At 42.8% G+C, this 12401-nt stretch overlaps 2 protein-coding genes across 2 annotated transcripts; one reads left to right on the top strand and one right to left on the bottom strand.

Moving 5' to 3' along the window:
- Positions 1-2597: 2597 nt before the first annotated feature.
- On the top strand, positions 2598-8209 carry LOC108140898 (leucine-rich repeat-containing protein 58). The gene is made up of 3 exons (XM_017263941.2): positions 2598-3434; positions 5780-5996; positions 6518-8209. Exons 1-3 carry the CDS (start codon positions 2908-2910, stop codon positions 6893-6895), a joined length of 1122 nt encoding a protein of 373 aa, XP_017119430.1. The 5' UTR covers positions 2598-2907; the 3' UTR covers positions 6896-8209.
- Positions 8210-8607: 398 nt separating this feature from the next.
- On the bottom strand, positions 8608-12345 carry LOC108140897 (serine/threonine-protein phosphatase 4 regulatory subunit 2). The gene is made up of 4 exons (XM_017263940.2): positions 12223-12345; positions 11457-11700; positions 10760-10948; positions 8608-10689 (listed from the first exon to the last, which is right to left on the bottom strand). The coding sequence occupies exons 2-4, from the start codon at positions 11671-11673 to the stop codon at positions 9083-9085; spliced, it is 2013 nt and encodes a 670-aa protein (XP_017119429.1). The 5' UTR covers positions 11674-11700; positions 12223-12345; the 3' UTR covers positions 8608-9082.
- Between the last annotated feature and the right edge of the window lie 56 nt (positions 12346-12401).

Genomic DNA, 12401 nt, shown 5'->3' with positions numbered 1-12401 from the left:
TCGACAGACTTTTATCTACATATGCTTATTAGAAACATTTGTACTACTGTTTATATTGTTATTGTAACTGAAAAATAATTTTAACTCATTAGTACAACAGAACTTGAAACATTTTTAAGTTTGTGTTATTATTTAAATGTTAAATGTTAATGGTCAAATATTCTGTTTGTCAGTAATTAAATCCTCGCCATCTTCTTGTTACACCTATTGAGTTATATATTTTCGGTGAACTGTGCTGGGAACTTTTCCTTTGTTTTGCTATCGTGCAATAGTTGTAAATTGATACAGATTAGAGTTTGGTTTAATTATAAATAGATAGCTGGCCAGCGATCGCCATCGCTGCTGGCCAGTCGCGATCGCAGAGGCTATAGATTTTTGATATTTTGATATTTTTTGAGTGTGCTCTTATCAGCGCGACACAGCGACAGTAGCAGCAACGGCAAAAAAAAGGTCCAATGACGCGATAATAAACAATTATTGCCACGACACATGGACCCAGCTCCAAAAGCCCCATCCGCCGAGGCGAAGAAGAAGATCAAGGAGCCAAACATCGGTACACCAAAAGAAAAGTGCTTGGCTTTTCTGCATTTGCAAATGGTCTTCGAAATGCAAATTTAAACATCAAAAGAATAGTTTTGAGTTCCGTTTTGCTTCGGTCGTTTACTTGAACAACTAAACTATAATTCTCAAGCTTACAAGATACAATATTGTACGCGAATTCTTAAGCTACATACGAAACTTTGCAGTGTAAAGTAAAATGACCAAGAGTGAAACGATGCACAAATTTTACAGTTTGCAACTTTTTTAATATATATAATATAATACATATACTTAATATTGTATATATAAATAGATAAGCTTTAATTTTTTGCTGTGTATCAACAAATAGCCACAGGGGGCGTAGAAGGGGCGGTGCGATGTTTTGATTTGACGCTCCTAAGTACAGAAAGTCAGGCGGGCAATAAAAACAAAAGATTGACGAGCAAATATATTGATTATTGCACGGATGAAGTGGGCTGTTCGATAACTTTCGCACAAGTCCCCAAACTAACAAGCCTAAAACCAATTGGCGATTGGTGAACTGGATGTGTATGCGTGGAAAAGTGGGTTAAGGGGCGACAACCGACGACGGTGTGTCATAAAATATATTCAAGTCCCGGCGCTCATGTGGATAGATCAATCGATTCGATCGCTGGACGGAGCAAACCTTGTGGCAGTTGAAAAGTTTCCCGACCTTTTTTTTCTGGGTCTATGATAATTTTGGCAAGCAATATGAGATAAAATATCATTAAATAATACTGTATCTTAAAACAAACAATTTCAAGGCTATATTTTGTAATGTTAGTTTACTTTATTTTTGTATTATTTAAAACTTTCCAATGGTTTTAAGTAGTTTCATTAACTAGCTAATTAAAATATAGTATAATGAAAAAAAAAACTATTTTATTTAATCCATGAAACAGCAATAATAAAACTGAAATATTATATATTTGGATAAGCTTTATACTTTCTACATATTTTTAAGTTACTCAAGTAGTTTATACTTGCACAAAATCTTTGTAAAGAATCCCAAAAAATACAAGAAAATCCCAATTCCATTTCCTTACAGTTGAGTCATAATCGTTTTCTAAATTCTATTTAATAAACAGATTAATACTTTTACAACCGATCTGAGTTCCCCGGAATTTCTTTTATTACCAGATAGGAAAACCTCTCAACAAAGGACCCCACTTGTCTCAATATTTATATTGTTATATTAAAATTGCAGAACGTTGTCCGAAGTGGGAACCATAAACAATTCAAATAAAATAATTAATGTCAAATATATGATAATGACGAAAGTATACGGTTTCCTGAAGCAAAACGAAATCCGGGTGGTCTGGCTTTACCTCTGCCGATAAGCGTTTGGACCACCCACGCAAAATCGAGTACCTTTGGCCGAGTACTACCCCTAGTACTATGTAGTACGCCACCATCAGATTGCCAGCAAAAACCAGGCTCGTGCGAATAATCGCATTACGCATACGCCTTGTGCGCAAAGAGCGAGCAGGTGCACAGTGGGTTTGATTGCCTTTTCTTTGGATAAAATACAGGTATACCCAGAGATTATCTTAACATTATATGAAATCTATAATTTTAAACTATTCTTATTAAAAGTGAATTGGTGGAGAAAGAAAAGTCTATAATAAAACAAATGGATTAACGACTTTATATATCAACATATTTGAAAAACACATGTTTATAGATTATTTTTATTTAATTTTCAATGGTCATTAAGTCTGTTAAAATATACATTTTTATAAATTTAAAAAATTAATAAAGTTGTAACAAATTACCATATGTAAGTTTAGTAATCGCAAAGCGTGAAGTTAAAACGTTAAAAAACATAAAATATTACTCATGCGCCATGATGGTAACACGGGCTGAAATGTGGGTCAATCGGCATGGCATGTTGTATACCTAAGTATTTGTCTGAGCTTACCAGAGAAACTTATATTTTGGCCCACTGTGCGGGGAGAGCGAGAGAAACCTAGCCTAGTTGGCGCAATCTGAGGCCCAGTCGAAGATCCAATCGTATGGCGCTGATACAATCGAATAGACATATAGTCGGTATGGCGATCTGAAAAGCAGCCGTCGCAATTCGCTTGGCATTCGCACTGGGCAAGCTGAACGGTGCGAGCGTCAAGTCGCGACGGTTCCAATTTAATTCCGCCGCCATCTACCGACATCTACATTTGGTTTACTCCGTTGTTGTTTGCGTTGTTCGTTGCCTTATTTTTTGTTTGTGTGTGAAAGAGCGCTCGATCGATCCGATCCGATTCGATCGATCCGATTCGATCCGATCAGCAGTGGTAAACAAAGCGATCGCGCCATCTGAAAAGCCAGGAGATAGAATAGCCATCGGAGATGGAGGTGTACACGTCGGACAGCTCGGACACGGATTCGCGGGAGCAGAAGACCCTGGACTTTGGGCGCATGAGCCTGGACCTGGTCACGCTGGAGGATCACCTGGCCTCGCCGCAGAAGGCCCTGCTTAAGTCCAGCGGCGACATCGAGGCCATGCTGCTCAACCACAACCGCCTGGTGGGTCTGCCCCGCCTGCTGCTGCAGTTCGCCAACCTGAAGGTGCTCGATCTTAGCTCCAATGCCATTACCACTCTGCCGGATGCCGTCTGCCAGCTGCCACTGGTCACCCTGATCGCCAAGAACAACCTGCTGACCAACGCCTCGCTGCCCAAGTCGCTGCTCTCCAAGCAGGCCCATGCCCATGTCACCAATGGCGCGACCACGTCCACCCTCAAAGAGCTCAACCTGAGCGGCAACCAGCTGACCCACTTCCCCGAACAGGTCACCGATCTGCGCCACCTCAAGTACCTCTATCTGGGGGGCAACAAGATCTCCGGCATCTCCAAGGACATCTGGAAGATGCAGAGGTACGTGCTCTCGCCTCCCGCCTGTTTGCTCAAGTGTTTTTGTGTTGTCACAAACCCAAGGCATTTTATTGTTGAAACCCAACGTTTTAAATCGGGTATCTTTCTTTTTTATACCCGTTTGTCTCAAAGATTTCTACACCCTGAAAACGAAACCAAAATTAAGGAATATTTACCCAAAAGACAAGACTGGTTCATATTGTTTAGGAACAATTATTTCAAAAATTATAATTTCTAAGAAACATTTCTCATATAAAAAACAGATTGTCAACAATTTTTCGCAATAGAAAAAGTACTTGCAACTTAGGGTCCGTGAAGGTCAAACATAAAACTTAGACTGAATAATGGACAAAACACAATAAAGGGCGATAACTCAAAACAGACTTAATTGTATAGATAACGAAATATGAGCGAATTATTAGATTTATGAGAGCTAAGTGATATAGGCGACGGGGTTCGGACTTTCTTTTTAATTGAATTCCTTTTTAACAGATGACCTAGAATATAATAATTAATTTATTTTTTAATAAATATTCAACATTTCTATTTTAAAAATTGCAAAGTATATTCTTTGATATTGCAAGAAAATAGAGCAATAGCAATAATATAATATATATATAGTTTATGGGAGGAAAGAGGCTCTACTTGTTCGGTAGGAACACTATACTTTTTGACAGTGTTTTTTAATATATTCTTCATTTTAATCATGAACAGAATAGCTAATATATTTATATGTACTTTAGAGGCAGCGAAAGGCTTTCTATTCCCTGTTACCAAATTCATAAATTCACAACGAATAATGTGTGGGGTGTAGGGTATTTCCCGATGGGATTTTCCATTGCCAAATCGGCAAGGATGTGGAATTCGCCACTTTCTGCGAGTGTACTCCCCGCTATCCCCTTGCGGCCTGACATTGGCCACTCGATGGCAAGGGGCGACGACTGGCGATCGCTGTTGCCATGTACAAAAGTCCATGCACAGACGAGATCGTAATATATAGAGCTATATAGCCGGGGAGCTGATAACGCCGGTCGGCCACTTGTTTGGCGGTTGGATGGTTGGACAGATGGACGGTTGGACGGATGGACGATTGGAATGGGAATGGGTGGTGGTGGCGTCGTAAAAGCCAAATCTATCGAAAACACGTACTCGAATCGAGCCAACCGATTTGGTGGGCCCATAAAGATACGGTCGTGTATTAATACAATAATAAACAAAGAGCAAAAAAAAAAATGGCACAAATACAATACAAAAAAAAAAAAAAACTGCACAAAAAATTCCAAATATCAGTTCAAAACAAATTAAGCAATAAAGAACTCTGTAGTCAAGTGCCTGGACAATCAGATACCCTGCACAAAATTTATAACTCACACATACTTTATATTGTGCACATATATACATACTTAAACTTAGATTTAAATTCATAAGGGCTTTAAATATTTATCTAGCCTTTAGAGTTTCTGAGATAGTATTATAAGAAACTATTGTTACATTTAGCAATTAGTCCAGTATGGCCAGGAACTCTGAGCGTATCGAAAATAAATATTTAAATAGGCATTAGTTATCAGATTTGCTGGACTTTGCAACGTCTACAGGGGGAATTGATTGTTGCGCACTTAAAACCCCAAGAATTCGAAGAGGATTTGGACCCTAAGCCCATTGGGCCATAAGCCGTGACATAAGTAGTGATTCACTAGAAAAAAATATATAGGTATACCTATAGTAAGAGCGAATTAAATTAAACAAATATGACTTTTGCTTCTTTAGTTTCATACTCAAATTTAATTTAAATTTTTCTATTTAAATTTTCGTCGTTATCATTAAGAGAAATATTTTAAATTAAATTTACGAGGAAAAATACATTTAAAATAAAAAGTTGCTATATTGTTATTAAATAAATACGTAAGTCAGTTTTAATAAACAAGCAATATTTTTATTTACAGCCTTTCTGGCTACGCCCAAGCCCAAAGTCAATAGATTTTGATCTATCCAAACAAGTTGAACTTTGGGTTCGAATATGTTTGTTACCAAAACCTCTTATCAAGTTAATTTAAATATTTTCTCCACGTATTCTTTCAATTTCTTTTTGAGGTGGCCACATGGCTATTTTATAATTATTAAATGAGTCATTTATGTTTGAGATAACAGCTTATTTCAATGCTTATTAAAAAGGATTCAATCTTTAAAGATTATTATTAAAATAAACGGGTCCCAAAAGGTTACAAAAAAAGTTCACCTCATGAAATCAATTAAGCATTATATTTTCTGTGCAATAATAATTGCCGAATCAAAACCAGTATTCCGAGTATTCCGATGGCTAACTTCTTGAACTTTAATTCTTCTTGCAGTCTGCACGTCCTGTCCCTGGGTGGCAATCTGATCAGCGAAGTGCCCGAGGCGGTGGGCTCCTTGAATCAGCTGCAGGCTCTGGTCCTCTGCGACAACCTGATCGAGATCCTGCCGACGAGCATCGCCCGACTGAAGAACCTCAAGTCGCTGCTGCTCCACAAAAACCGCCTGCGTCATCTTCCCAAGGACATTGTGGCACTGAAGAACCTGACGGAGGTAAGACTCATGCCCCGAAAACTATGTCAAAGTGACACTTAAGCTATATAGAACTAGAGAGGAGAATCAAATTAAGAATAGGACTTAAATCTGAATTTGCCTAAGAATTTTCACCCTATTTTTCGTAGTTTATCCTATTTTATAATGGTGTTTATTTTTGTAAATTATTAAAGCCAATTCTAAATCTGTTCAGCGCAAATTAAATTCTACATTTATTTTTTGTTTGAGACTTTTAAATTTTTAATCATTTAGGGACGATTTCTCAATGTCTTGTCATTTTCCTTTCAATATTGTCCCAAATTTAAAACTCTTAACTAGTGGCAATGCTCCGGTTAAAATTTGTTGGTCAGCAAAACAAAAATGTCAAAGAAAATTTCAGTTAATCTTTAGTTTAAGGTTTGAAAGACTGAATTTCAAGAGATCATGAAATTGAGAATGCGTGTTTCCGAATAATTTATTTAACTGAAGCTAAGTTCCTGGTATTGTTCACTTACTAATCCAGTGATCTGCCTCATTCACAGCTGAGTCTGCGCGACAATCCGCTGGTGGTGCGCTTCGTGCAGGACATGGCCCTGAAGCCGCCCACCCTGCTGGAGCTGGCCGGTCGGATGGTGAAGGCCAGCGGACAGCGACCCGGACCCTACGACATCCCCAGGACACTGGCCGAGTATCTGAACAGCGCCAACTGCTGCGTGAACCCCAACTGCCGGGGCGTCTTCTTCGACAACCGGGTGGAGCACATCAAGTTCGTGGACTTCTGCGGCAAGTACCGGGTGCCGCTGCTGCAGTACCTCTGCTCCTCCAAGTGCATCGAGCCGGAGCAGCCGGCACGCGGCTCGTCCGTTCCGGCGGCGAGTGCCAGCAGCGGCTTCATGATGCGCAAGGTGCTGCTCGGCTAGCCGCATTCCAGACCGGCCCGACCCGATCCTGGCCAGATCAGAACATCCAGGATGCGCGACCGATCCGGTATCGGATTTTAACCGGAAACCAGACACGATATCGATAACGAAATACATATCGATATCCATAGCGAATTCGGATTCGGGAAAGGAAGCGGAAGCGAAAACGGAATGGTGATTGGGAACGGAACGGAACGGAAAAGAAAACGAAGTTCGGAGTTGGAGTCAGAAACGGAAATGGCGAAAGCGACAGCGAAAGCGGAAGTGAACGTGGCGGATCCACGCGTTCCGAGGAATCGAGGAGTCCGGCAGCCACGGGATTATCTCCATTGGCTCCACACGTTATCAAATCCACTTTTTGATCTAGTTTGCTAAGTGATTACGACCTGTTTGTTTGCTCGCTCGCCTTGCGCGCCATTTTCTCTGTTTCTGTCTGTTTGTTTGTTTGTTTGCTTGTTGTTATCCACACTTACACAATCTATACCAAAGAAACGCGGTTGGCTTTCACTGGGCAAAAGGATTCGAGTGGCTTGCGGAACAAATGGCGATATGAAAGATTGCAGTAGTTGAGTGCAAAAACTACATATTTGTATATATGTACATTAGGGCGGTTCAAATTTGAAAAAAAAATTGATTTTTTAAAAAGAAAGAAAGAAAGCGTTCTACGATCTGCGCATTAACGGTAGAGTTTTTTTACATACCTTTGCCTCTGAATAAAAAACCTTAGCTTTATATTTAAACAACAATTTGTTCTTCATAACATATTTTTTTCAAAATTCGAACTAAACTTTGAGATCATTGCGAAACACCTAAAATATAAAATAAAATTCGTTAATTTTGTATAAAGTGCTAAGATATTTGTTTTTGGACCACCCTAGTGTACATGTGTAGTTTACCCACCTTATCAAGCCCCATAAATTCAGTTAGTAACAGAAACTTAAGCTACAGTGAATAGATATTCCTGGTTATATTAGCAAATAATATTGTTTTTTTTCTATACTTAGCAAAAGTCACATTCTTTTAGGGTTAGTTGCGGAAAACATTCCCTACACTACATTTTGTTGATTCTAAACTAGAGAAATACGACTTACTCAATTGCAAAGTAATGCACACATGTTGTTTAGTTTGTCATAAACGATACACAAATCCCAAAAAAAAACTGTACATTACTGTGATCCCAAAATATTCCTTACATTAAATAATCATTGTTGAAAACAATGTAATTCTAATTTAACCCAATAGTTCCTATTGCATATACAAACTTATTATATCACCTGAATTAAATACAATACACTGCTGATTGCTTCCATCAGATATCAGATAGATTTTAAATTAAGCAACCAGTTTTCTTTAAAAAAAAACCTTGAAATTAATTTTGCTTTATAGAATCAGAGATGCTTAAATTAGTAAAAACCCCACGGACATATCCACATTTTCCCTTTAAACCTACAGATATCATGCATAAATACGTACCATTGCGATGTGTGATCTTATTAAAGTTTCGTTTTTTCTGAAATGAAAACATTACTTTTGAAATGGTGAACTATTGCTTACGTTTGCTATGCCAATTTCAAGCACATAAAACCATATAAAACATTCCGCGATTGGATGGGTGTCTGCGTAAGAACAAGTCTATCCAATCATCCCATTAAGGTTGAATTACAAATTGTCAGCAACTCCGCCTTCAGCTCGCAAGGATACAACGCTCAGCGTAAGTGTATGGATAGTGTTTATTGTGTGTTTAATCGCTCACATCTGGCCGAAGCTCGCGCCATGGACAGCGTCCACTACCGGGGATGGTAAAAAAAAAAAAATAATCGGAGAACAGCGGCGGGGGCAGAGATACTTGGACTTGTCACTCGTCAGGGAGTTGTCAATTAAATATATAAATATATAAAACAAAACTAGAGAGGGCGGCCAACGGAAGGGTCACAGTTGACGGAGGAACACGGAACATTCAACAGATTCTAGTGCTTGAGTGCTTGAGCTTGAGCTTGTCCAGCCTGCGACTTACGGCCACAAATAATGGAGGCAGCTGCCACACCGCCTGCTTTACGGGGGCAGGTTTACATCTGCATTACGTGCGGAATGGGGCGGGGGGGAAGGGGGGCGCTTGTCTTACAATTCTAGTTATATGGAGTAGTAGTTGAATGTAGTTGTATTCGGCGCTTGGGTGAGTGGCCCAGTTTACTGGTCCATCACCTCCTGGCTGGTGTCGTCGACCTCCATGGCGGCCGGTTCGTCCTTGCCGGCGGCGGCGACGACGACGGCCTCATCGGTGGCCATTTCGGCGGCAGGGCCGCTTTCGGCCATGACCACCTCCTCGACGGCGGCGGATGGCGAGGCGCGTGCCTCCTCCTCGGTCGGTGTGTCCTCCATGGGCTGGTCGTTGAGGGCCAAAGTCGGCGGAGTGACGGCGGCCATGGGCGAAGCCTGCGAGTCATCGACTGTTGCCTCGGCGGGCGGCGTCTCGGCAGCCGAATCGGCGGCGCCCAATGGAGATTGTGGTGTGGTGGCGGCGGCCAGGTCTTCGACGGCGGAACTGGATGCTTCGCCATCCTGCGACTCCTCGACTGGCTCTTTGACAGACTCCTTGACTGCCTCAGTAGCAGCGGCAGCAACGGCAGCATCGGCAGCGGCAGTCTCGTCGTCCTCCTTCTTCTTGTTCTTCTCGGCCTCTCCTGCCGACTCGTCGGCCGGCTCCTTCTCCTCCGGCAGCGACTTCGTGGCCGGCTCAGGTTCAGTCTTTTCGGGTTGGCTCTCCTTGGTCTCGTCGGCCTCTGGCTTGGCCTCAGACTTGGTCTTCGGTTTCGATTCGGCGGTAGTTGCCTTCTCCTCAGTGGGCTTCTCTGCTGCTGCAGGCTCATCAGTCTCGGCAGTTTCCTTCTCTGCCTGCTTCTCCGCTGCAACTGGAGCAGACTTGTCCTCCTCTTCTTTCTCCTTCTGCTTCTCCTGCTGCTCTTTCTCCTTCTCCTTTTCTGCCCTTTCGGCTTTGGCAGGCTCCACTTCCTTTTCGACCTCGGCGGGTGGCGGTGTGGCTTTATCGCTAGCCGGTTTCTCGTCGGTCTGCTGTTCCGCCATTTTGTCCAGATTTTCGGCCTTCTCTGCCTCCTGCTTCTTTGCGATCTCTTCCTGCGGCTCGGCCGCCTCCTTTTTGTCACCGCCTTGTTTCTCCTCCTCCTGCTGTTTCTCCTTGGGAGCTACTTCTTTGTCGGCTTCGAGGGATTTACTTTGCAGCGGGTCCTCGACCTCTTCATCGACTGATGCTGGGGAACCCTCCTCCTGGTCGCTCGACTTCTTGCTGCCGTTAACAGCCTGCTTGGTGGTTGTCTTGGCCTCTGGGTCAGCCTCATCCACCTCCTCGTCGGGCTCCTCGATCTCGGCAGCCTCTTTTGGGGAATCAGTCTCATCGTTGTCACTCTTATCCTTCTCCTCCTTCTCCTTGTCCTTTTTGGCCTTGGCGGCTACATCCGCATCCGCATTCGCATCCGGCTCGGCGGGAACCTCATCGGCCGCCTCCGAGCGCTCGTCGCCCTCGATCTCCAGCTTGGCCTTCTTGGCCTTGGGCAGCACATTGTCGTCCGAACGCGGGCAGCTGGCCTTCTGGGCACCGCCTGCCGAACCAGAAGTGGGGGCAGAGCCCTCCTCAGCGTTGCCATTGTTGAACAGGGCCTCGTTCTCCATCTCGATGTCGATGTTGACCTCCAGGGAGAGGTCGCCGTTGACCACGGAGTCCAGGGAGTCGCCGTTCTCGCTCTCGGTTCGCTTGCGTCCCGGATCAATGGTGCTGACCACTGTAAAAGGGAGAATCTGACTGGGTGATCCCACTCGAATATACATTTCTGGGTTACATTTAGGCCTTACCCAGAATGTTCTTCTCCAACGCACGCATGAACTTGTCGATGCGCGAGTACTGCTTGCGGGGATCGATCAGCAGCTCGCACAAACGCTGCACGGTGAAGGGAGCTGCGTTGAAGAGGTCCAGGCGCTCGAGCAGCGATGACTTCATGGTCTCGTAGTTAAAAGGGTCCACATTTGGGTAGTTGGGAATCTCTGCAAGGGTGATGGTTAAGTGGTTAAGGTTCTAGATTGTAAACTCTCTTAAAAAATCAAGTTAAATTGTTCGTTATCCCAAAATTCTATTATCAATTCCCTTTCAACTAAAGAAAAACAAATTCAGAGTCTAAGCTGGAAAAATGCAAATTTGGAACAATTTGTACCCAAAAGATAACCTTGTTAAAGAATGTTTTCAATCTAAGAAAACCTACCAAAGTTATATTTACAAAATCTTTTTAACCGAAATCTTATCATTCGCTTAAACACTTCAACTTGTGAAAGAAAAGCATCTCAAGTAGGGTTGCCAATCGAAGAAAAACTACTAACATTGTAGTGTGATTTCAATTCAACCAAAACTCGTTGAATCGCTATTCAATTCAGACCAATTAAAAGTGGAGCAATGCATCCTGTCAAACAAGAGTTGCCACCTGAAGAAAAACTACTAACGAATCAACAAAAAATTAGCACTGTCATCTTTTGGGAGATTTAGAACCTGGAAACTCACCCTCCAGACGCGGCGAATCCTCGTTAAAGTGCTTGATCACGTTGAGCAGCTTCTCACGGAACAGATACTTCAGGCTGGACCACTTGAAGATGGTATCGCCGGTTTTGGCCACATACTGCAAATAGTCCTCCAGTTCCTTCGGTATCTCCTTTTGCTTCAGGCGCGTAAAGCGCTCCAGAATCTGCAGGATCTCGTCGCTGTTCTCCATGGTGACCATTTAGGCGATCGCTGAGCGGGGGAAACACTGCGGAAAAGCGGTGGAAATGAGAGATCAAAAACCGGCCGGCAAAGTGTCAAAAAAAAAATATTTCCTCCTCGAGGTAGACACACAAAAAACGAGAGAAAACGGGAGAGAATCAAGAAAATTTCGCCAACTGTGTGCAATTGTGTGCAGGTATGCGCATGAAGCATCTTGCATCTGCCAGCTCTCTCCCTCTTTCCTTCTCGCTCTTTTGGTGGAGGATTCGCCAGGAAAACTAGTTATGCTGCACACACACACACACTCGCTCAAATTTGCAAATTCGCAAAGCCGGTGTATGTGTGTGTGTGTGTGTTAGCGGCTGCAACTCTAGTTGCCAGGCCAATGTTGTTGTAGTTGTTGTAGCTGTCTGCGCCAGACGGCCAAAAAAAAGGAGAAAAAAAAATTTATGCGACGCCTCTTGCGAATTTCTATGGCCAACCGGCCCGTCTTAATATTTGCACTTCGCGACTGCATTTTATTGGACCAACCCACGGAAGAGCTGCTTGCGCCACACTTTCCGCTCACCTGCACTAGCTGCGCTACTGCTTTCTATCACAACTTCGCCTTTTAACAGCACTTAAGTCAAGAATTCCAGGTGAGTTTTGTATCACTTCGTTTGGATTTTTTAGCAAGAGTGACCTAGGGATCAGAGGCGGCAAAACCTCGATAACAACATCGATTGCTCGGACGGTAGGGAACTTCGG

This window comes from Drosophila elegans, unplaced genomic scaffold (assembly GCF_018152505.1).
Source record: "Drosophila elegans isolate 14027-0461.03 unplaced genomic scaffold, ASM1815250v1 contig_149, whole genome shotgun sequence".
In the NCBI taxonomy this organism is placed as follows: Eukaryota; Metazoa; Arthropoda; class Insecta; order Diptera; family Drosophilidae; genus Drosophila; species Drosophila elegans.
This window is presented reverse-complemented; position numbering and strand designations above follow the sequence as displayed.

Coding starts and splice junctions, on each gene's coding strand:
- LOC108140898 (XM_017263941.2), top strand. CDS start 2,908: ATGGAGGTGTACACGTCGGACAGCTCGGACACGGATTCGCGGGAGCAG. Junction 3,435..5,779: donor GACATCTGGAAGATGCAGAG/GTACGTGCTCTC, acceptor TTCTTCTTGCAG/TCTGCACGTCCTGTCCCTGG. Junction 5,997..6,517: donor CACTGAAGAACCTGACGGAG/GTAAGACTCATG, acceptor CCTCATTCACAG/CTGAGTCTGCGCGACAATCC.
- LOC108140897 (XM_017263940.2), bottom strand. CDS start 11,673: ATGGTCACCATGGAGAACAGCGACGAGATCCTGCAGATTCTGGAGCGC. Junction 10,949..11,456: donor GGATTCGCCGCGTCTGGAGG/GTGAGTTTCCAG, acceptor TCACCCTTGCAG/AGATTCCCAACTACCCAAAT. Junction 10,690..10,759: donor GTTGGAGAAGAACATTCTGG/GTAAGGCCTAAA, acceptor TCCCTTTTACAG/TGGTCAGCACCATTGATCCG.